The sequence below is a fragment of the Prinia subflava genome, chromosome 1 (genome assembly GCF_021018805.1).
Source record: "Prinia subflava isolate CZ2003 ecotype Zambia chromosome 1, Cam_Psub_1.2, whole genome shotgun sequence".
NCBI classification, from domain to species: Eukaryota; Metazoa; Chordata; class Aves; order Passeriformes; family Cisticolidae; genus Prinia; species Prinia subflava.
In genome coordinates this window covers 65,722,961-65,746,153 of record NC_086247.1, presented here as the reverse complement: position 1 = coordinate 65,746,153, position 23,193 = coordinate 65,722,961, and the positions used below count along the sequence as shown (strand labels likewise).

Here is a 23,193-nt window from a genome sequence, read left to right as displayed (position 1 = left end):
CATGTCATCTGGAATTCCAAAGCTTTTGAAAATGCATTTGGAAATGAACAACATACAACAGCAGATACCCAATTTACAGATAACACAATGACTCCTCTTCCCTTAGTCATAAATTCCAGGATGATCAGATTCTGAATAGCACTCCCAGATACAAAAGAAAAATAGGGCAGATGATGAATATTTTATCGCTGAATTCTTGCTATCCATAATCATATTATTTTATTATCTCATGCTGTGCAGGAAAAAAACATGGGAAATGAGGCTAGATTTGTGAATGATAATAGTAATTTGTCAAGCTATTTGATACAAGGATGAAAATACAATAAACATGATTTTAAAGCTTGAGATGGGAAGATTGGCTACTGACATGAAATGGGAAAATGTGGAAGTGATTTAAGGGTATTAAAGAAATGTAAATGAGACTGTGGTACATGAATTTATATAGCAGAAACAACAAAATAAAGTAAAAGAAACACTAGCAAAAGCTGTATCTATTAAGAAAAGTGGCAACCATTTTGACAGTCCTGCAAGGAAAGATGGATAAACTGTATCTTGTTACATGCTTCCACTTAAGTTTCACCTTGACTCTGAAAAAGCTATTTTCTTAGTACACGGCTCTTGGATTATGTGTGAATGGGGAATACCTTCTGCTAGTGGTACTCAGACACATACATTCAAATTCCCTTTTCCAGTGACATTTGCTAGAGTTCGAGTTTCCTTATGAATTACCACATGAAATGACATTTCAGTGCATTCAAGCTGAATACAAATCACATACTGTAAATAAGCATTTTTTAAGAAAGAAGAAAATTAAAGTAAAATCTTTTGGAATTACAAAGACATGTCTGAAGAGACAATGCAGATGGAACTTGGGAAAGGTGCACAAAATCAATCCCAGAAGCACAGAGGCTGGAAAGGACTCCTGGGAATCTCAATTCCAACCTCCGGCATAAAGCACATCCAGCTGGAGCAGGTTACTCAGGGCCTTTGCCAGTTGGGTTTGGATGCCTACAAGGACAGAGGTTCCCTGCAATATGGCAGGGATAAAACCTCACTAGAGATGCTGTTCATGTGACAAATAATGACCCAGGTGTTTTAGCCACTAGCAAAGGAATGGAAACCACAGATAAGGTAATTGGATAAACTCTGGCCACAGTGACGTGGCATTTCATTTGAAGTGTAATAGTTCTGTTCCTAACTACTCTGCCTGGATTTTATTATAATGAAAACACTTTAAAAACATAACAAAGCAAAAACCATAGCAGCTGAGAGGAAAAAAAAAAAAAAAGGTGATATAGCTTGAATCACATTGGTTGAGAATGTCAATGCAACATGTTGTTTTTACTCTTCAAGAAAGTTATCCTCACTCCTGACCTATTTTTGAAAACTTCAAGCCTCTCCAAGCAGAACTTTAAGTCTTCTCTCTTCATGAGAAACTATGGACTGCATCAGTAATGCTCTAAACATGAACTTTCAAATATTGGCTTTTCAAATAACAACCAAAGGATCAGATGAGGCCAAGTATAAATATTGACCTATGAGCAATGACTTAGACTGTCTACATGACACTTTAGTGTTTAATGGGAACTAGTATCCAGCTGTCAGTTTTGATTATTTTAGTTTTAATCCCTCATACCAAGATTACACATTGTGTACCCAGACTTAGAAGTCAATTTCCTCTAACTCTGAAGCAGAAGAGGGTTAAAGCAGGCCCTTCTTCTGAACTCAGTAAAAAAGCCCTTGAAACAGTGGGAGCCTCAGAAATCTGAAAGGTTTATAATTAGTCAGCTTCTGAAAACTCTTGAAAAAGATACCAGAAATAGAGTACCCCTCCAAGTTCCCACATACTTTTCTCTTCTTAATTAAAGAAAGCATAAAAGCAGAACTGAGATCTAAAACACATTTCAGATATTTTTATCTGCTATGGAATCTCAGGAGTCATGTATCAATTACCTCTAGAAAAGCTGCTTGGAAACTAGAGACTGGCCAGGTGAAATTAAAGGGAGTTTTATCCTTGGCTCGCAGATGATGTAGGAGCACCCTGGGATCCCACTTCTATGTCTTGTCATCCTGAATTTCAGTGAGAGTTGCACTTCAAAGCCTTTTTGGTTTGAAAAGTCAGAAACAGAGGTGTGAATGACAATGCTTCCCTGTTCTTTTTATTTCTATATGAAAAGATTAATCGGACATTCACTGTACCAACATCCAATTCAGAAATAACGCATGGTCTCACATGGCAAGTGCCAGGTGAATGCAGCCAGCCTCTGCATTTAACAGTCCAGAAACAGAAACCAGAAACCCCCCAGCAGCACTCAGTGCACACAACCAGAAGACACCCAAACACATGAAGCATCATTTTGCATACAGTGAAAAGTCATGCATATCGTGGGATATGCAGGACATCATGCTACTGAATACACATCCATAAACAATTGAAAGGAATTAAGGGCTTTTATAACCATTTCCCCTTTTCAAATCTAGCCTTTCCCAAGGTCAATAATTATATATATATATATATATTTATCAATAAGTATTTAATATCTGTTAGAATACTATGGGATAAAGCCCTGGAAGGAAGAGTGAGGCAAGAGAGCTGGTTAATATTCAAGGGTCATCTATTACAAGACTACAATGATGCATCTTAACAAAGAGTAAGTCAGGAGGCCTGCATGGATAACAAGGACACTCTGAACAAACCAAAACACAGAAAGGAAGCCTGCAGGGAGTGGAAGTAAAAACAGGTAGCCTGGGAAGAACACAGAGGTGTTTTCTGAGCCACTAGGCATCAGGCTAGGAAAGGTAGAGCCCTGAGAGAGTTAAATCTGGACAGAGACATCAAAAGAAACAGGAAAAACTGTACTTTGGTAGTAAAAGGATGACTAGGGAAAATGTGGGCTCTCTCCAGAAGGGATCAGGACACCTGGTTACCCAGGATAAGGAGAAGGCTGAAGTATTCAATGACTTTTTTGCCTCTGTCTTGACCAGCAAGTGGTCCAGCCACACTGCCCAAGTCACAGAAAGGAAAGGCAAAATGAAGGAATGGGCCACTGTAGGAAAAGAACAGGTTTGAGACCATCCAAGGAACCGGAAGGTGACCAAGTCTATGTGATCTGATGAGATGCATCTGTGGGTCCTGAGGGAAATGTTGGATGGAGCAGCTAAGCCACTTTTATTTGAGAAGTCACGGCAGTCAGGTGAAGTTCCCACTGACTGGAACCCCCACTTTTAAAAAGGGAGGAAAGGAAGACCTGGAGGACTGTATGTTGATTAGTCTCACCTTGATGCCCAGCCAGAACATGGAGCAATCATCCTGGAAATTATGCTAAGGCATATGTTAAATAAGAAGGTGATTTCTGCCAGTTTCACTAAGGGCAAACCATGTCCGACACATTTGGTGACCTATGATGATGGCGCTGCAGCACTGGTGCGTAAGGGACGAGCGAGTGACATAATCTACCTGGACTTGTGGAAAGCACTTGACACTGTCTTGCATGACACCCTTGCTCCTAAGCTGAACAGGCATGGGTTTGACAGATGGACCACTCAGTGGATGAGTGGATGGATTGGCTGGATGATGATATCCAAAGAGCTGCCACCAATGGCTCGATGTCCAAGTGGAGACCAGGAGGTGTTCCTCAGGGGCTAATATTGGACTGACGTTGTTCAACATCTTTGTCAGCGACATAGGCAGTGGAATTGAGTGCAGCCTCATCAAGTTTGCCAATGTCACCAAGCTGTGTGGTGTGGTTGACACACTGGAAGGAAGGGATGCCAGAGGGCCCTTGGCAGACTTGAGAGGTGGACCTGTGTGAACATCATAAATCTCAACAATGACAAGTAAAAGGTCCAGCACACGAGTCAGGGCATTCCCAAACAGAAATATAGGCTGGGTGGAGAATGAACTGACATCAGCCCTGGGGAGAAGGACTTGGATGTGTTGATTGATGAGAAGATCAACATGACCCAGCAATGAGTGTGCTGGCAGCCCAGAAAGCCAACCATGTCCTGGGATTCATCCAAAGCAGTGTGGCCAGCAGCTTGAGGGAAGTGATTCTTCCCCTCTGCTCTGCTCTTGTAAAACGTCACCTGGAGTGCTGCACCCAGCTCTGGGGCACCCAACACAGGAAGGAGATGGATCTGAGTGAGTCCAGAAGCAGGTCATGAAAATGCTCAGCAGACTGAGAGGTACTCTCAGTAACTTTGTAACTCCAGTTACAAAGACATGCTGAGAGAATTGGGATTTTTCAGCATGGAAAAGAGAAGGTTCAGGGAAGACCTTACAGCAGCCCCCCTGTACCTGAAGGAGGCCTACAAGAGAACTGGAGAGAGATTTTTTACAAGGGTATATATTGACAGGACAAAGGGAAATTCAAACGGAAAGGGGGAAGGTTTAGATTAGATATGAGGAAGGTTTTTTTTTAATGCGAGGGTGGTGAGGCACTGGAAAAGGTTGCCCAGAGAAGTTCCTCCATGCCTCACCCCAGCAAGTGTTCAAGGCCAGGCTGGATGGGCCTCTGAGTAATCTTGTCTAGCAGAAGGTGCCTGGGCCCACAGCAGGGGGGTTGAACTAGACAATCTTTAATGTCCCTTTCAACCCAAACTGTTCTATGATCCTGTGATGAAATGCTGATCTCTAGCATTTCCTTTGTGCAGATGTGAGACAGGTAGAAAGACCCTTTACTGCATTTATGTAAGTTGTTGCTGACATGAAGGAGAGGGACAGAGAGACTAAGCATCACTAAGAGTGGCACTTCAGTGTGTTCAGGAACTGGTGAAGCTTACCTTATTGCCCTGCATTGTGTATGTTTGACTTCCTTTAGGTGTCCTCTATTTTCTGTAGGAGACCTTCAGAGCTACTTCAGAACCTCAGTCAAGGAATAAGAGCACCGCAAATATTTGTTGTAGGTGATGTATTTTAGAAAACTTGTTATTCTGATAAGGCTTGTCTTGAGAGCAAAGCATTGCAACATTGCCAGTGAAATACATAGACCTAATTTTGCAATTTTCCTGAGGTTACACTATATGATCAACCTTGCTCTGGCTGCTTTGGGTGCAGTTTCAAAAGCAAATCAAGCTTCCACTGAGGAATCTTAAATACAAATTAAAAGTGCACAGATTAATCTTTATGTCACTGAATTAAGCCTTAGATTTTTAGTAGGTTTGGTAAACTAGATCAGGAAAGAAAGGTAGATATTTCAGATTATGTTCTTTAGACAGGAAAAAAGAACAGTAAGACAAACTGAGTTAGATGTGAAATACAAGTGCATCCAAGTGCATCCTATCCAAGTGCATAAAAAGCACATACACCACAGCCCAGTGCATATGCCAAGGCTGAGACATTTGAATGATGCAAACAGTATCAGCAAAAAATCCGGGTTTGTTAAACAAAGCCTTACCTTTCTGCTATGGATTTCCTTGGGAAATAAAAATCCTCTCCTGCGAGGTATGCAGCTGCAGTTCCACCTCCGAAATAGGTTTTCCTCAAGAGGGGAGCAATCCTGTTGTTTACCAATAATGCTCCTAAACCAGTTGGGAATCCAAAGATTTTATAGAATGAGATGGGGATAAAGTCAGCTTGGTGGACTCCCAGATCTAATGGAGAACTGCTCACGTACGAGGCTGCATCTAGTAGAACAAACCATTTCCCTGGTATTTTGATGGGGCAGAGTTTTCCAGATTTTATGTCCTGTATCCATGAAAGGGGATACTTGGTACCAGAAAAATTGCTTTGAGCTGGGTAAGAGAACAGATGAGGTGTTGTGCAGTTTTGTTCTTCGGTCGGTAACCTGCTTTTTGCTAACAGAATTTCCTTTGGTTTTATGGGAACCGACAAGACATTCATTGAAGCAGTTATGCCCCTCATACCAACCACAGATGTGTGGCTGTCAGTTAGGTAACAAAATCGACTGCTGGGTTGCTTTGTGCCTTCAGGTATCCAAGGGAATGATTCTGCTATCAGTTTAAGTGCAGCTGTGCATCCAGATGTGAAAATGATGGTGTAATCCTCAGCAGTAGTGTGAAAGTGTTGCAATATTCTGAAAAATAAAAAAAAGAGGAAAATATCCATTTATTTTCTGATTTTTCTTTTATTGCTGTGTGATATATTTTGGTTTTCCTCACCCTAAGTTCTACTGTGACATCAGATATGAATAGAGGTAGACAAATTTTGCCAAACAGTACAATAAACTTTAACAAGGGAACCTGAATCATTTTGCCCACAAGAGACTCTTTTCAGTGTTGAAGTGAACTGTGTTCTTAAGAAGCCAATTTGCTAGGCTCCAAATAGAGTGGCCAGTCTGGTCCCTCAGTGAGATCAGAACCAAGCCTGCATATAATTAAAATTACACTGTCCTTCAGAGAGGCCAGTTTTATTTGCAAATTATGAGGGTTTTCAGTTTACAAAATATTTAGAGCAGACAGAATATGTTTCAGTTAAGATAATCTACTTAAATAGTGGGCATCCAAATTAAGGGTCACAGTATTCAACAGGGAAACCTTAGCAAACAGCTTTGCTCCTTGCTTGTTATAAAAAATAGAAACAGAAGGCAGCAAGAAGGAACACACATTTCCATGCGCCTTATGCACATAAGACTGTAATCTCTGTACTCCACAAAGGTAGCCCAGACCAGAAGAAATTTAATGTTTTCCAGTGAGCCAGACTATGAAGAACAAACTGGTCTCTGGAGGCATGTCTATGCTACACATCCTTTGATGTCTTGACAGCACCTTGTTGGCTCTCAATGACCTTTGGCGAACACCATCTAACACAGCTTGTAGTACCCATGCTAGGTTGTGCATCTACTACAGTTTTGCAGTGTGCAAGATGAGTCTTTTCAGAGGCTGAGGAGAAGCTTCAGTTCAGTCACCTTTCTTACCTTTTTCACCTGATCGACTTTCTCTGAATTAACTTTATAAAACTCCTACTAATATAAACAGAAAATGTAACAAACACCTGAAAGATCAGTTTCAGTGAATGGAGCAGAGCAAAGAAAAGAGAACCAGAGCATAGATATTACTGCTCAGAAATGCTCTCCAAGTAGCTGGCATTCTGATCTGTGGAATTCCAAGATACTAATCAGCATTTAGAGTCTATGAACTCTGGTTTCCAATGCGTATCATTAAAAGTTTGCATGTTTTATACAACAGGATATTCCCTTGCTAGAAGACACAGAAAATGAAAGTAGAGGTGCAGTTATATTTAAGTTGCACAAAAGATTATGTGATAAATTCAAGTTAAAAATCCTCAAACATAGGACGGTGAAATTCCTTAAAATTTTATTCATCCAGTCTGAAACACAAATGCTACAGGCAAAGGGTTTTACAGCAGGGTGGTGGGTGCAGCAGTCAAATATTAAACACTGGAAAAGAAACAATTGCAATGGCTTTGATGATTTGCACTAAAAACCTACCCTAAAAAGGCCCACTGAAATGATATTATGAATACTTTTCTCAGTTGAAGAAAATTCTTATGGTATTTGGAAATACAGGATGCAACAGATGGATTCAGAGGCCCAAATGAGCCTTGACCTTCTTCAGAACTTAAATTTTTGAAAACTGATGTAAGTGGTAGGTATTTTATGTCTTCTGGGAATCAAGAAGGAACTGCAACTCTTACGATGAAGCAGGTCATGGATTTAAGCTTTAAACATTCCAAGAAACCATTTGAAAGAAATCATAAGAATCTTTCTGAAACAGACTTGCCAGGGGATAGTTGGTGCAAGCATTCACAGCTCCGGACATAATTTTTAAAGACCGTCTTCACAGAACCCAAACTTTTCCATTAGAGTCTAGTTTCCATTAGAGCCCTGTTAGGGCTGAAGACAGGAACAATCACAGACATTTTTGTATCGGGTATTGAGCTGACAGCATGCCTCATCCATCGCTGTGACCTGCTCTCTCTGGTCACTGAATCACTCCTCTTTCCCCCTGCACAGAGCTGTGCAGCCTTTCCCTCCACCACCTGCTTTGCAACCTGGAGCACATGTATGTGTCATATAGGAAATCTGAGTGAAGGAACTTGAAACCCTTAACCCAGCTGGCTCCAGGGTTAACACTCATAACCATGCCCTGAATTTCAGTCCTGATATCATTCTGCCTTTATTCTTCTTTCCTTGCATTTACCAAGATACAGAAAAGGCGGAAAGCAGAAAAAGCAAGAGTCCTAATTTCGTTTTCAGGGACAGAGAAGGAAAGCATTATACCTCTGTTTCCAGGGGAAAGGAATGGTGGAAAATGGATCAGAAAGCAGGCTGGGTTTTTGTGGTTATGGGCATAATTTTTATATGTATTATCTGATGTGGCTTATTTTTGTATGTGCTACAGTCGTATCGGATATATATCGGATATATATTCCGGATATCGGAATCATCACACTGATATAAACAAAACTGCAAAAAGGTTGTGCAATTCCAAGAAAAATCAATAACAACAGCAAAGCATCCAAATCAGTCTATTTTTATCTCTGTAAGCTATAGGACAAATTACCTATTCACATGTATGTGTACACACAGAATACATTTTGAGCTAAAAAACTTGGTGAAAGGAGCAAATTCTTAATATAGAACATCTTTTCATAAGAGTGAGCTGACAAGAGCAACAACAAGAAACAAGCTGAAGGCTATTCTCAAGTCTTCTCCTCTTTTACTCTCTATAATTTCCCTGTTTTTTTCCCCACTCAGCCTCTTTGTGCCACACAGGCTCACTGCAAGGTGAGACACACTGAGCAAAAATCGAAATTTTGCATAAGAATAGCACGTAGAGTTCTCCATTGGAACTGTACTTGCTTACCATAGTATTTAATTTGACCAAAAGACACTGTTAAATGACTATAGCTGGAATGCAAAAATGGTGGAATGGGATTTAATAACAGGATGCTGTCATCCAACCATGAATATCAGAGCCAGTGAGTACTTTTATTAAAGATTTTCAGAATTCTACAAAATAATAAATACTATTTTGGATTGTTTAGGCTCACAAATAGTGACAGCTCTGTGTTTAATTCATAAATGAGTGAGACAAAGCTCATTGTTAACTATATTAAGTTTTAATTCATTCAAGAAATTTATTCAGAAATAGCAGAAAAGTTCTGAAATAAAATCTCTGACACAACACTGATGTATTATCTATTCAGTTCAGTACCAGAAATTGACTTTCACATGAAAAAAATCAAGTTTTAGGGTTAATTTTCAGAAGTGTCCAAATAAATTAGAGGCTTTTTTTAAAAGCCATTTAAGTTCCTAGAGCTAGAGAAACAACCAACTTATATTTCTAATTTACTTAAATAGGAAATAAATTCTTTTGTGAGTCGAATTAGCTCTTGCATTTTGAATCTCCAAATGCCTTATAAAATTGCTCTGACTCCAGTACTTACAAAAGAGGTGGAATTTTTAAGGTCAGACATACATTTTGATTGAACTATTTCAAACTTTGAAAGGGAGAATACATAAATAAATAAATAAATAAATAAATAAATAAATAAATAAATAAATAAATAAATAAATAAATAAACATACAAACAAACAAATAAATAAATAGCAACTGAGTTCAGGGAATTTTCTTCTCCATAATGACTTTTGATGTGCAGACCAGAAAAGCTGCAAGAACCTCAGAATAGTGTTTATGATAGAATACCACAAACTCCTGAACTAGAGCAGCAATGCCATGATAAAATCAGAGTACTCAGGGATAGAAAGCTGCCACATGTCTCAATGACTTCTGCAGCCCACAGCCCTACATCCTCTGTTTTGACATGGACATCCTGAAGCACTGGTTATTACACACAAAATCCCTAATGCTGTCTGTCTTTGTGCAAGACATACCCCATTACAGTGAAATGCAGCACACCTTTATTACACTCCAGGAAGATTTATAGCCATATATAAGGTTGCCATTGGCAGTAGGACCAAAGACTTGCGGTAGAAAATTGATAACTTGATCTGCTACAGCTGACAGCTGCAAAGAGCAGTAGCATTTTATAGTATTACAAATTTCCATTTTTCAAAGGACTCCTTGGGAGAAATACCTAAAAGGGTAATTGTTTCATTAAACATATGGATACCACTGTGCCATCACTTGCACAGAGGCAGAAAGGCTGAGGAACCAGTCCCTTGTCAGGCTGGCAAGGCGAGGGATGAAGCTGCAAGCTCCGTCTTTGCAGGACACTGAAGGCCCACCATGAGCAGCCATTCCTTCTTCTTATCCTCTCAACACCCCAGGAGCACAGATCATGACATGGATCATGCAATCCGTCCAGAGAGAAGGCACTGAAAATGCCCTCACTTGACCACACTTCCCTGTGCATGTCTGTATTCTGAGACCTCTCTGTTAGCTGATGTTTAATCATTTTTAAAAGTTGTCAGAAGACTTTTGTATCTTTGCAACAACAGCTGAGCCAAAATACCTTTCTGCTTCAAAGTAAACACTGGCAAAGAAAGTCAATTTTCAACCCAACCAAGCTTGCTGTCTCATTTTATATGCTTAATACACACAAAATTAGTAATGAGTTTTATACTTAAAGATTTCTATAATCAGGTCATATATTTAGAAAGAATAGTCACATTATCTAACTTATCCAATCCGAAAACCCAAACTAACAGTTTAATTAGAACAATCAATCCACAGTGCCACTCTGCAGAAGGTAAAGGATACTGTTTGTTCAGCTACCCTAGGGATACTGTGACACCCAAAGTTAGATGAGAGAGATGCTCTCCAAAATTGCTGCCTGGCTGTCCTTCCCTCATGCAAGAAGCCCCATGCTCCTCCTTTCCATCAGACCTTTGCACCTCTTAGCACAAGATTAGCAGCAAACAAATTTCTTCCCATACTCCACCATTTCCATTACAGCCTCCCAAAATTCAGCTGGTTGAAATGGCTTTTCTTCCATGCTGCTAGGCTTAAAATATTTCTAAAATACGTTTTAATTCTATCCTATCCTATCCTATCCTATCCTATCCTATCCTATCCTATCCTATCCTATCCTATCCTATCCTATCCTATCCTATCCTATCCTATCCTATCCTATCCTATCCTATCCTATCCTATCCTATCCTATCCTATCCTATCCTATCCTATCCTATATTTTGAAAACAGCTGTAAAAAGCTGAAAAGCTACTTATATTGCTAGGTTTTCTCCCCTCCATACTTTAATTCCAATTGCTGCAAACATTTCTATATCTAGTTGGCAAGACCAAAATATGGTCAAGGAGTTTGTAGTTTATATGCTTTATATTTGTATTCACAATTGTATGTTATTTAGATTGTATGAGTTTTCATAAATATCTATGAGTAAATGATTCTCTAGTCAGTAGCTGATCTATATAAAAAACCCTTATAAAAAATTAGTATGGCCATTTTTAGGTTACAGGAGATTCAGATTCAAAGATAGAAGCATAGTTACCTACTCAAGTTTAGGTACCAGTTCATAAAGAAAACTTTTCAGCTGCACATTTACATTTACATTCTACAAGAATTTGCTCCTTTTTTTTTTCTTAGCTTTTTTTCAGTGTCATGCTACCCAGATTCAGAAACATAGTTCAGACTTGTAGTGAGACATGCTTACCTTGGGCCTTAGAAATACCACATTGTTTTCAGCTTTATGGAAACTCTGAAAAGATGTAACATGCTGTTGTTTAATGAATAGGCTTTGTAAGAATGAAACATAAAAATTACTTCTGAGTCAGAAAATATTTCATTTTGTTTAATTTTGTGGGTTTTTTTTAATGTAACTTCTAAAAAAAATTTAAATTCTGTAACTGGCATTTTAATCCTTTCTGCACTGAAGTAGAAGTAGAGACAGTGGCTGAATCTACATTTCTGGGTAAGAGTGTTTTAACGTTCCCCACTTATTAATCAAGACTCAGATCCAGCTATCCAAGCAGCTAATGGAAAAACCCCCACCAACTTTAGTGAGAGTTCCTAATGTCTTGCAAACTGCTGTGGCTGTTACAGAGCAGGGCCCACTCCTGCTTTCAGGCTTAGCTTCATGTGCAGCAGCAGTTCTGTATGTGTTTTTCTCTCTACATATACAGAGAAAAAGGAAAAGAAGATGTGGCTATCCTCATTCAAGACAGCAGAGAAGGATACCATAGAAAAGGATATATTTCTTAACATATAACCCAAATTTTCTTTAATTTGTGTTGATGACAGAAGTGACAGTATACATCTATATCCATGACAGGAATGTTCCAGTTTACAAATTTAAAAGACAGGCTTTCTTGGTATGAAATATTTTATATCTTACTTCATAAAGGCAAGGTCTATTCAATCCAGTATGTCACAGCACTGAGTTATATTCTCATTGTCAATTCCCAATTCAAAAGCAAACTAAAACCTATAAATGCTTTAAAGAATCAAATATATTCAAGCAAAAAAAAATTACCAACCCTGTCTCCCTTCAGCAAAACATAACTTCATGAAAAAAAAAGCCTTAGTAAAGGTTTAGATTTGGGGTTTTTGTTTGGTTTGTTTATTTTTTTCTTAATGCAATGTTTTAATCAAAAATATATACCATCTCATCTGCAACCTGGGCAGCTAATCCAGCGGTGATTCATTAAACTGAAGGATTCACCCATGGATTAATACAAGCATGAGAAGGAGCAGTGGGATAAATAATCTTTTACCGTTCTCTCTCAAAGTTTCCTCAATAGGTCCCCTTTTCTGTTTCCGTTTCCTTTCTCATATTGACAGTGCACAAATTTAAATTTTTCAGAGCACGTGCTAACTGTGAAATCGCTGCACACTGCCTTGTTCATCCTCAGTAGTTACATACACATAAATTTCTTTTCTGACCATTTTATTTGAAAAGCACTCACTCTGAACCCAGTTTCTTTCCATTACTGCTTGCAAAAGAGTGATTAGGATCTTACCCATTGACATGACTGTTTATTTCCTTCCTGAGACAAATTAAATTATTAGATGGAATGCACTTCTGAAGTTCCACTTGGCACGGGCAGGTAATGGAAAAAATCCCCCCTTTCCATTGGACAGCATTACTTTCCTTAGGCATTCACACTCAGCCATCTGAATTGAAGCATTATAATCCTTTACACTTATTCCCCTGTCCAGTTCACTGGAGACACACTGTGGAAATACCCATTTGCTTACAAAGGGTCATGGTCAGTCCTCACCAAACAAACCCCCTCTCCAGCTCCGCCAAGCTGGCAGCTCAGCAGAATGCCTGGAGTTTCCCTTGCACAACAGCTTCAGAAGAGCAGGGGATCTTTAATGACCACAAAACATCTTCCTGCAGAAAAAGATGCTTTGATGAACAAAGCCTATGAGAAGCACACACTCTGACTGAGAGGTGTTGACCCTCATTACACATTTCAAAGTGAACATCCAGAAGGTGTTCAGTGTCACACCTGGCACACTGGCGGATACAAATAAAAGTGGTATTATGGCTCTGCATGTAATCAAAAGAGCAAAACAGTCAGAAGGACTCTGAAAATCCACAAAATACAGTGCTGCAAGCTTCCTGTTGGTACAGTTTGTTCTAACACACAACCATAACTCCTCTCATGGACAGAAGTCTCTAATGCCTGTAACTTTCTAAATGTGGCAGAAACCCCTGGCTAACTGTTTTCTTTGAAATTAACTGTTATTTTTCTGTGTAGAGAGGGAAGATCAATAGCTACATGATTTTAAGACCACTTTGTGGATATTTTTCTGAGTAAGATCAGCCAGATCTGTTTACTTCAGTACTTGAACAAGTGCCAAAGATTTGTAAAAACACCCATGAAAACCTAATATTTTCATTAATTACAACACAAATTACTCTGAAGATTTATATCATAGGTTCTTTAAAGGAAAATTTACCACCTGGTATTCAAGTAACCAGGAAAAAAATGTAAAAAACAACCCATATTTTAGGCAACTGTTTAAGGAGGACTAGCCATAAACATCAAGCAGGTCATTAAAGAAATGTTTCAAAGTGTATTTTCAGAAATTAATTGCCAAATTGGAAAACTACAAATCAAAATGAATCAGTTTTTAAATCATTCATGTCTTAGAATTCAAGCAATTTTTGCAGCAAATCCTAGGAGTCACTAGGAAGAAGCAAAGTTAGAAACAAACATAGAAAGGTTTTGTGCATGGACTAGCATATCACCTCAGCTGGTGTCTAGGCAACTCCAGCACGAGACGTTTTCAATGCAGTATTTTCCTCATAAGTTACACCAAACACCTAAAGTCACTGTATTTTCCTCTTACCTAGCACAGACCATAAGTTTTACATTTAGGCATCCTCTGAACAGAAACGAACACAAGATTTGCTTCAATGGTGAACACTTGAGACAGCACTATACCAGCTAGAGGTGTCCTTTCTACCATGAATATGTGGAATATCCTATTCACAGGCTAAGGGAACAAAGCGTGTGCATAAGGAAATTTGTATCACAGTAAGACATCTACACTGTGGACATCAGAGCAAATCCCTCTTTAGAGGCACCCAAAGACCACAGGCTCTGCATAAAGAAGCTCATCTGACCTAAGCTAGAGGTGTGCATTAGGCTAAAGCATCTCACCCTGGACCTGTCCAAATCCTTCCACTGCATGCCAAAGGTGTCCAAACGCCTTGTGCACTATACACAGCTATGATCATCCAGCTTAGCCTCAGCATCTTTGGAATGCAAACATCCCTCTTCCCAGTCTTACTTAGTAAGGTCTGATCTCTGACCTTTCCACATGTTCTGAGCTCCTCCTGGGAGACTCAGTGTTGCAACGCCAAATTAATGCTGCTAATGTCAGCAAGCATCACTGCCATGAGGCCTGCTACCTGCCACACAGATATTTCCTGGTAACTGGTCGGAAGTTACTACACATTTTTTTTCTGATTCTGAAACTAGAGCATAACACTTGGCTATTTTCAACAGCATAACAAATATGAATTTGCAAAGGTTGTTTCAGAAAAAAAAGAAATCCCGCTTAGGTGTTCTGATGGTTCCACACTCTCAAGTTTTTACAGTGGCTAACCTTTTAAGTAATGTCAGATAAGAAATTAAACATTCTTTACGGTGCTAAGAAAACTTTATAAGCTAGCCTTTTTTTCCCCCTTAAATAACATACCATTGCTTCCAACCTTTTTTAAACATTATTCTTTGTTTAACTTTTATTTAGCAGAATTTGTTTCCAGATGAGATTTGGCCTTTAAACTGTGTACTTCTGTGATCTCTTCAGCCATGGGGGTTTATTTTATCTTTTGTAGTAGTTTTGTAGCCATTTAAAAAACTACAGCAAGTTTTTCCTGAAACAGTGTCTCACATACCCCTGAAACTCTGACACTGGCCAATCTCTTTTCCCTGTAGGTGCCAAAGAATGGATATGTGACAACAAGTCCATGACCTGTTTACAAAATGGATTTGCTATCAAGTAAGCTTGACTTACTTGCAGGTTGCCTGATGTTTTAGACCGTAAGGCATGAGTAACAAAGCATAGCTGCAAAAGCATAACCCAGCAGCTCTCACACTCTCCAGCAGCAGTTGGGCTTATTCTGTGGTGTGAGAGTCAAGCACAGACATATGCTCACTGAGTCTGCCATTACTTATTTAGTCTTTTTGGGGTGGTATTGCCTGGGACTAAGAAAGGTTTGAAAGGCAGGAGGAGAGCAATTGTATAGACAAGCCTGTGCAACTCCCATGTATCAGAGTTTCTCTACACCTGCTCCAAGCAAGTCCATCCCTGAGCCATCCTGAGTGCAGGGATCTAAGCACAACAGTTGTGACAAGGTGTGTGGGTCCCAAGCAGTCCCACATGGCTAACAATCTTCCTCCACCATCTTCCTTTGGAAGGCTGAGGAGTCAATCACTCTGACTTGTGGTTATCAGAAAATGGATACACTTGAGTCTCTACCCTGTGAAGAGTATAGCTGCCTACCTCCCTGGTAGGATGAGCCACTTGGAAGACATCTTCTCAATGCTAAGATCTATCTGATAGTTTCTACTCCAATTCCTGCTCTGAACAAAGGCCTTGATCCTAATCTTGAAACATACCAACTACAAATAAAGTATAATCACACAGTATGATCAGTGATCACACATGCATTGCCAATTCTTATTAATATTAATATGTTTCTCTGGAGTAATTACAAAACACAAGGTGAAAGGAAATAAAGACAAAATGCTTTCATGTCAAAACGAGTCAACTACATAAAATGTACCAACAGTGGTGATAAAGGACTCTGATTCCAAATATCCAGAAGCTCAGAGACTGACTGTTTCCAGTATAACCTCTTGGAACCACCTCTACAAAGTATTGTCACAGTATGACTGATGTTCTCACTACAAAAAATCATCAGACCTCCTGCCAGAGCTTTTTTGCTCAAAAGGGAAAAAGAATTATGAAGAAAGGATAATTTTTTGCAATTCATAAAAGGCCTGTACAGTGAGTTCACATTTACTTGAGAAATACTTAGGCTCAGAACTTTGGAGGTTTTCAGGTGGTTAAGAGGGAATGATATGATTTTGTGAATCTGGGTCTCAGCTACTATGGTGACAGGGAGCACGGTAAATGCTGACACATACATAGGCCTTATTTCATCAAGGGTAGCATTTTAAGTACTGTGCTTTTATCTGGAAATTACTTTAGATCAACATGTTAATCTGAAACCACCTCAGTCTGCTTTCAAAATCCAGAGGACTTACATAAATCTATTTATGTATTTCAACAATATTTTACTTTATATGGCATAGATATCCCAGCAAATCAGACAAATCCTCAACAGCAGTCTGTACTTCACCTTGTGGGGGAAAAGCCAGAAGAGTGAAGCCTGGCAGATAGCTGGCCACCACTTATTTGCCATTTGTTTTTTATGTGATGTGATGTCCCACTTCAGCAGCATAGCTCTGATTCTGCTTCCTCGGAAGAGCACTGAAGCACTTTACACAAAGCTGAAAAAACTTCCTTAAGGACAGAGACAATAATATGAAGAGCACAGCCAGTAAGTCTTGGCACATGAACTCCTGAAACCTGCAAAGCTCATACTTTGGTAAAACAGTGCGCTATCTAATCACTTATGAGTTAGGAATAACACAGTATCACGAAATCTTAGTGAAGCCACCCTGGTGGTTACATAATTACAGAAATACTCAAGAGTAAAAGGCTTTTCTGCTTGTTTGTTGAGCTGACCAAAAGATTCTTGGTCTTAGTGTGCCCTTGCTGCATGCTCTTCCCACTGAACCACATTCTTGTGTTGGCTCAGACAGCCCCAAGATTTCCCAGAAACCATGAATGCATGTTTTTTCATATGGGAAACATAATTTCTGCCTGTCAAGGCTCTCTTCATTCACCTTAAATCCTGACAATTGAGCTTCCAGTGCTCCTGGCAGTTGACAGAGAAACTGTCTGACACATGATGGATGCAACAAGGCATGAACGGCTGCTGAGGGATAGCCTTAAAACAAAGCTGGTGGCAATCTACAACATCAGGGGAAAAGGAACAATAAAAATATTTTAAGGCGCTCACAAGTGACATTTTTAGAATCATGAAATGAAAGCAGCTTACGGGAAACTTAAAACCCATAGGATCATAAAACCTCCATGTAAAAGCCATTGCTTTATTAATTGAAGAGAAAATATGCATAAAACTCAGGGAGCAGATGCTGCATATGTGAGAGAGAGCTAGGAGAAGTATTTTGTGACTTGCTGCAATCCTTCCCATCTTTTCTGAGGATCATTCTGTTCAAACCCAAATGGATGTAACAATTATAAACTGAAACTAATGATGCTTGAAGTGTCCCATTAACTAATCCTGATATAAATTAAAGACACTATTGATTAGAAAATTCATGCCAGAAGATGCATATGAAATAACCCTTCCTTTCTGAAAATCTCAAGAAATAAAAAGTGACTAAAAACAAGTACTAACAGCCACAATTCCATATAATCCATCTACATTTCAATCTCATCTTGTAGAGCTTCTAAGTAGAAAATATGAGTCAGAAAATGTAGTGATTGCCCTGAATTTCTCTTTTTTGTCACTATCTAGCCTCTAGAAGGTAGAAACCTGACCTAAGAGGCCAGGAAATCCAGATGTGCAATGGTCAATTCATATATGGAAATACACACCCCATGTTGCCTATATTCTGGGAAACATTCTGAAAGCAAACTCATCACTGCAACCTCAGTAGAGCCAATTACAACAAGGAGTAATACTTAGGAACCTATTTATGCCACTTCAGGCAAGCCACCCTACATAGCAAAGCCTTCAACAAAAAACACCAAAAAACCAAAAAACCAAACAAAAAAACCCCAAACAAACAAACAACAAAAAAACAAAACAAATCTCAGGGAAAGATCCCCCAAATGAGCAGAGGACTACTCACATGCATAGGATATTTCCATGCACAAGATGACAAACCATGCTCAGCTGAAACAAAATACACAGCATCTTGTAGGAAAAGAGCCACAGATCACACCTTCAAAACAGTGATTAAGCTGACTTTTTAAATTCAAGTTTCTTTACAGAACAAAAGCAGAAAAAACTCAACAACTCAGGATGGAAAAACCTCAGTATATTTGACTTCTTTTAAGTGCTATTTTAAATGGGATGATTAACAGTTTAGAACATTTGCAAAAATTTCTCTTCCCTATTCCAGGTATCAGTGACCTTAAAAAAACCCATCAAAGTAAAGTAATGTTGCAGCTGGCAACTGAAATCAGCACTGTAGCCTTTCACCACTTAAGCTGACACCATGTGTTGAGCTAGAAAAGCAGGAATACCCATTCTTCTTAAATACATGCAGACACACTGAAATTGCCTTACTCAAACGTGGATAATTTCACAGTACTGTCCATGTTCATGCACTTACAAGAGATTTGTTCCTGACTACATGAGTTCCTAGTTTTGTTGTTGGGAAGGGGTTAATTATTCTTGTTTTCATTGGTAAAGAAGTGGCCATTTTAGCAGAATTAATGCTTGTGACAACACTGATTCAATTCCTCTCAATGTATGCATGTGTAGGGCCACATGTATTGTTACATGCTCACAATTGCATAAAAGGAAGCCTTCTACCCTTGGTTACATTTCAAGGTAAAGTATGGTCTTGAATTATTGCTACGGGGATCCAAAAGTTCTGAAAGTGTATTCAAGCTAAAAAAAAACCTTTTGGGCACATTCATGTATTATCTTATATACTGATGAAACCCTTTTGGGAAAAATGTAATTAAGAGAATAAATCTTTCACTAGATGTAGATTTAACCTATGACCCTCTTGCATTAGGGAATATAGGCATTCTATAAATTCACCAAAATCGGAAAGCTTTGTTAATGGCTGGAAAAAATATATTCCACAACAATTAGAAATTGCAACAGCCTCTGTGTTACACTGCAGCACCACATTACAATAGGTTAGCTCTTGTGAAAGTGATCTCAAGTACAAACCAGAGGGGATGTGAGCAGTAAGATCTGATCAGTTTTAGAGATACAAGAAAGCTGTTCCGCATAGCCCTCAGCTCAAATTCCAACAGGATCAAGTCACATTTCATACGCATGAAGCAGGAAAATTTCAAGTTCTTTATTGAGTTTTTTCAGTTAAAATCTACTGTCTTTCTGGTCTGTACTTTTTAACTCTCCCTATTATAATTTCAATACCATTTTGGAAGATTTGTCACCTTTGATGCTTTGATATTAGTTTTGGTAACATCTAATATCATGAGCAAAATGAAAAGTGAATATATTTGATGAATATTTATTCAAAGTTCTAAGGACACTCATGGTGTGTATGTCTGTGCCCTTTGTATATCGCTTTGTGCAAACATTCCTGCAAATGTACAGCAAGTATAAATGACTACAGAATGTTCTAAGAAGGTAAATACTGAACTTGTAATTGTACACTAGAAATCTGATTCTAAGAGCTATGTTCTAAAGGCCAAAGGCAGAAGCTTAACATACACGGTGTATCTCATTAAAAGGTTCAAATTTTGAATTACAAGACCTGAAATTAATTTCTGGCAGGCATTCCCTTCAACAAGGTTGTCAGAAAACTATGTGGTGAATAACAAACTATGCTGAAGTACAGTCTTATTTTTATGGATAATTTCCAGAACAAGTGATATGAAATCCCCAACACAGAATAAAAAATTATGTTCTTTGCCCAGCTCATGGTCATCAGCTCACCAGAAATTTGTCCAGAAATAGAATCAAAAGGCAACCTTTTTTCGGAAGCCATATTTAAAGACAATTAAATCTCAGAAGGATGAGTGAAAGTCCATTGTACTGCAGTATATATTTTTAGCTATTACACTTCAGATTTCATTAAGTGTTTGTGCAATGTGACAGAGCAGCAGGAGGTAAGTGCTCTGGTGTACCATTTCATACTTTTTAATCATCTGTCTAGACCATCTGGCTGCAATTCAAAACTGCATGTCCCTAAAACAAAGGTAGATGCATGAATTGTCAAGAGATGCCATCAGTGAGTTACCTATGAGTATTAGCAGAAGAAGTCAGAAACAGTAAGTGGTCTGCTATAAAAAGCAGAAAGGCTCATTCCAGATGTACTTTGCTTGTGATTCAAAGACAAATGTGAAGGGTACAAGATACTTTATGCGTTGCTGCTCATTCACATTATAGCTCTATTGGGCTCTTTTTCATTATGTACACTTTTTCAACTAAGAAAAGGGTAAGAATTGCATAGATATTTTTAAAATTACAGTTTGATTGTTTTGAAACCCTGACATTCCTCTATGTACCATTACTTTCAAAGCTATATAAAAATATAATTACAGACTGTTGCACAAAACCTTCAAGAAAGCAAACTTGATCAAATTATTAGGCATAGTCTTGTTCTGTTAAGATTGGGCAGCTTTTATCAGATCAATCAGGCTTTTTTTTATTCAAGATGTGTAGATATTGTCTGCTATGTCAGTGCTCATTATGGTATGTTTGACACTGCATGTATTGTCACATATTTGGACGGGCTGGGTCGATGGGCTGGGACAACAGTATGGGGCTCAGTAAAGTGAACTGCCAGGTCCTGCACTTCAGTCACAAAAACCCCCTGCAGTGCTACGGGCTGCGGACAGAATGGCTGGAAAACTGCCCAGTGGAAAAGAACTTGGGGGTGCTGGTTGACATCAGATGAACATGAGCCAGCAGCGTGCCCAGGTAGCCAAGAAGGCCAAGGGCATCCTGGCCTGTGTCAAAACCAGCATGGCCAGCAAGACGAAGGCAGTGATTGTCCCCCTGCACGCAGCACTGGTGAGGTCGCACCTCAAAACCTGTATCCAGTTCTGGGCCAAAGACATCGAGGTGCTTTGAGGAACATGTCCAGGGAAGGGCAAGGGTCTAGAGAGTAAATCACATGAAGAGAGGCTGAGGGAGCTGGGGATGGATGTTTAGCCTGGAGAGAAGGAAGCTCAGGGGTGACCTTACAGCTCTCTACAAACACCACAAAGGAGGTTGTAGCCAGGTCAGTCTCTTCTCCTAGGCAACCAGTGACAGGACAAAATGAAATGGCCTCAAGCTGTGCCAGGGGAGGTTCTGATTGGACATCAGGAAGAATTTCTTCATTTAAAGATGCTTAAGATTGGAACAGGCTGCCCAGGGAAGTGGTGAAGTCACTATTCCTGAAAGTGTTCAAGAAATGACTGGACATGCAACTTAGTGCTATGGTTTAGTTCACAAGGTTGTTTTCAGTCAAAGATTGGACCTGATGATCTTGGAGGTCTCTTCCATCCTTAATGCTTCTGTGATTCTAAAAGTCTGTATGGCTCAGAGTAGCTTTGGCCACTTTGCTTCTGGTGTTCAACTCTCGCTACTCCTTGGAGAGCTGCTATCAAGCTCACCAGCAAATAGGCATCAGCACAAGTGATTCATTCACTTGTCTTACCATTTTGTTTAGACCAATGTCCCTGTAGAAATACACATTCTGGTTGGGTTCCTATAGTTAAAGGCAGGAAGCTAAGAACCCTTGCTCTGTGCCCCCAAAATTTCCTATTCTAAAAGATCCTAGCTCTGTTTTTGTTCACCTTGTCTTTCGCACTAGACAAAATCAATAGTTACACCTTTGCAACGAAACAGGTGAAATCAGAAAGCATGGGATTCATTTGGTGGATGTGGAATTGCATTTTATTGAAATGGTATGCTCTGGCTCACCTCTGGAAAGTGTATGGTTTATCCTAAGTCTGTAACCTCCCCTGCAGTATCGTGTCTCTAACCCCATTGGCCAGAGAATCTATCCACGCCCACTTTGAATTCCCCTGTTAAGAGTGCAAGGAGAAGCAGACTCGCTCTCTCTTTGCCCTGTAGGCTTCTGGAGGCTCTGCTCCTCTCCCCTTCCCTCTCCCCCTCCTTCCCCCTCTCCTCAGTGACCGTGCTGCCTTCCTGGGGTCGAACTCCAAATGAATCCTCACCTCATCAGCACCTCACCAGCCGTCAACAGTCTCCTTGCCTGCCTGCAGGCAAATACCAAAGAACCTAGAGCCCGGAGGGCTCCCAGGGAACCCTCCCCGGGGACCCCCCTAAATCCAAACTACAACAGGTGGACAGTCCTGTTCCAAGGTGTTGCACTTCCCAGAGAGCTCCTGAGGTTAAAAAGGTGTTTCTGACCACTATCACGAACTGGGCAATTTCTGCACTCTACTGAGACCTCCCTCTCAACTATTTACTCTTGTTGAAACAACCACTACCATTTCTAGTGTACTCACTGCACATTTTGGCTAGAGTAATCCAGAATCAAGTGAATTACAGAAGAATATGAAAGATATAAAGCTCTGTTGATATTTATTGACTCTTTATTGACTCTTGAGTTACTGCTTCATAAAGGCAGGGGTGCAGTGTCACTGATACACCACCCTTGTACCATATTAAGAACTTAAAAAAGCTCTTGGAATACACTTCTGAAGGCAAAACACCCACAATGGTTGGCAATAAAGCAGATTCTGCAGCAGCACGTCAGTTTTTGTCTGACAGATGTTGGGCAGGTTCTTCAATTCCCTGCATAGAGCTACTGATTGATTTGTTTCTTTTCTTGAAGCGGGAAGGTTACTGCTTCCTCTGCTGCTGTCTTCCCCTCCTCCCTCCCATTTGGCAGCTATTACAGAAAACTCCTGCAGCAACAGCTATCACTTCAAATCCTGTCTATTTTTCAGTGGAAACAGCAGATGAACCCATAACACTTCACTAAAGTTAAGAAAGGGAGAGTTGACATGACATATCTGTGGTACAAGTGCACTGCAGGTTTATTGGGTGCTTAGGCCTTGGTA

General features: G+C 39.6%; 1 protein-coding gene across 2 annotated transcripts in view; it reads right to left on the bottom strand.

Moving 5' to 3' along the window:
• The window catches only part of MOCOS (molybdenum cofactor sulfurase), a 208,038-nt gene that overhangs the window by 118,631 nt on the left and 66,214 nt on the right, over positions 1-23,193 (bottom strand). For both annotated transcript variants that reach the window (XM_063398852.1, XM_063398842.1), the window contains exon 4: positions 5,397-6,035. In XM_063398852.1, coding sequence (XP_063254922.1) covers positions 5,397-6,035 — 639 coding nt within the window. The remainder of the gene's footprint in view (positions 1-5,396; positions 6,036-23,193) is intronic.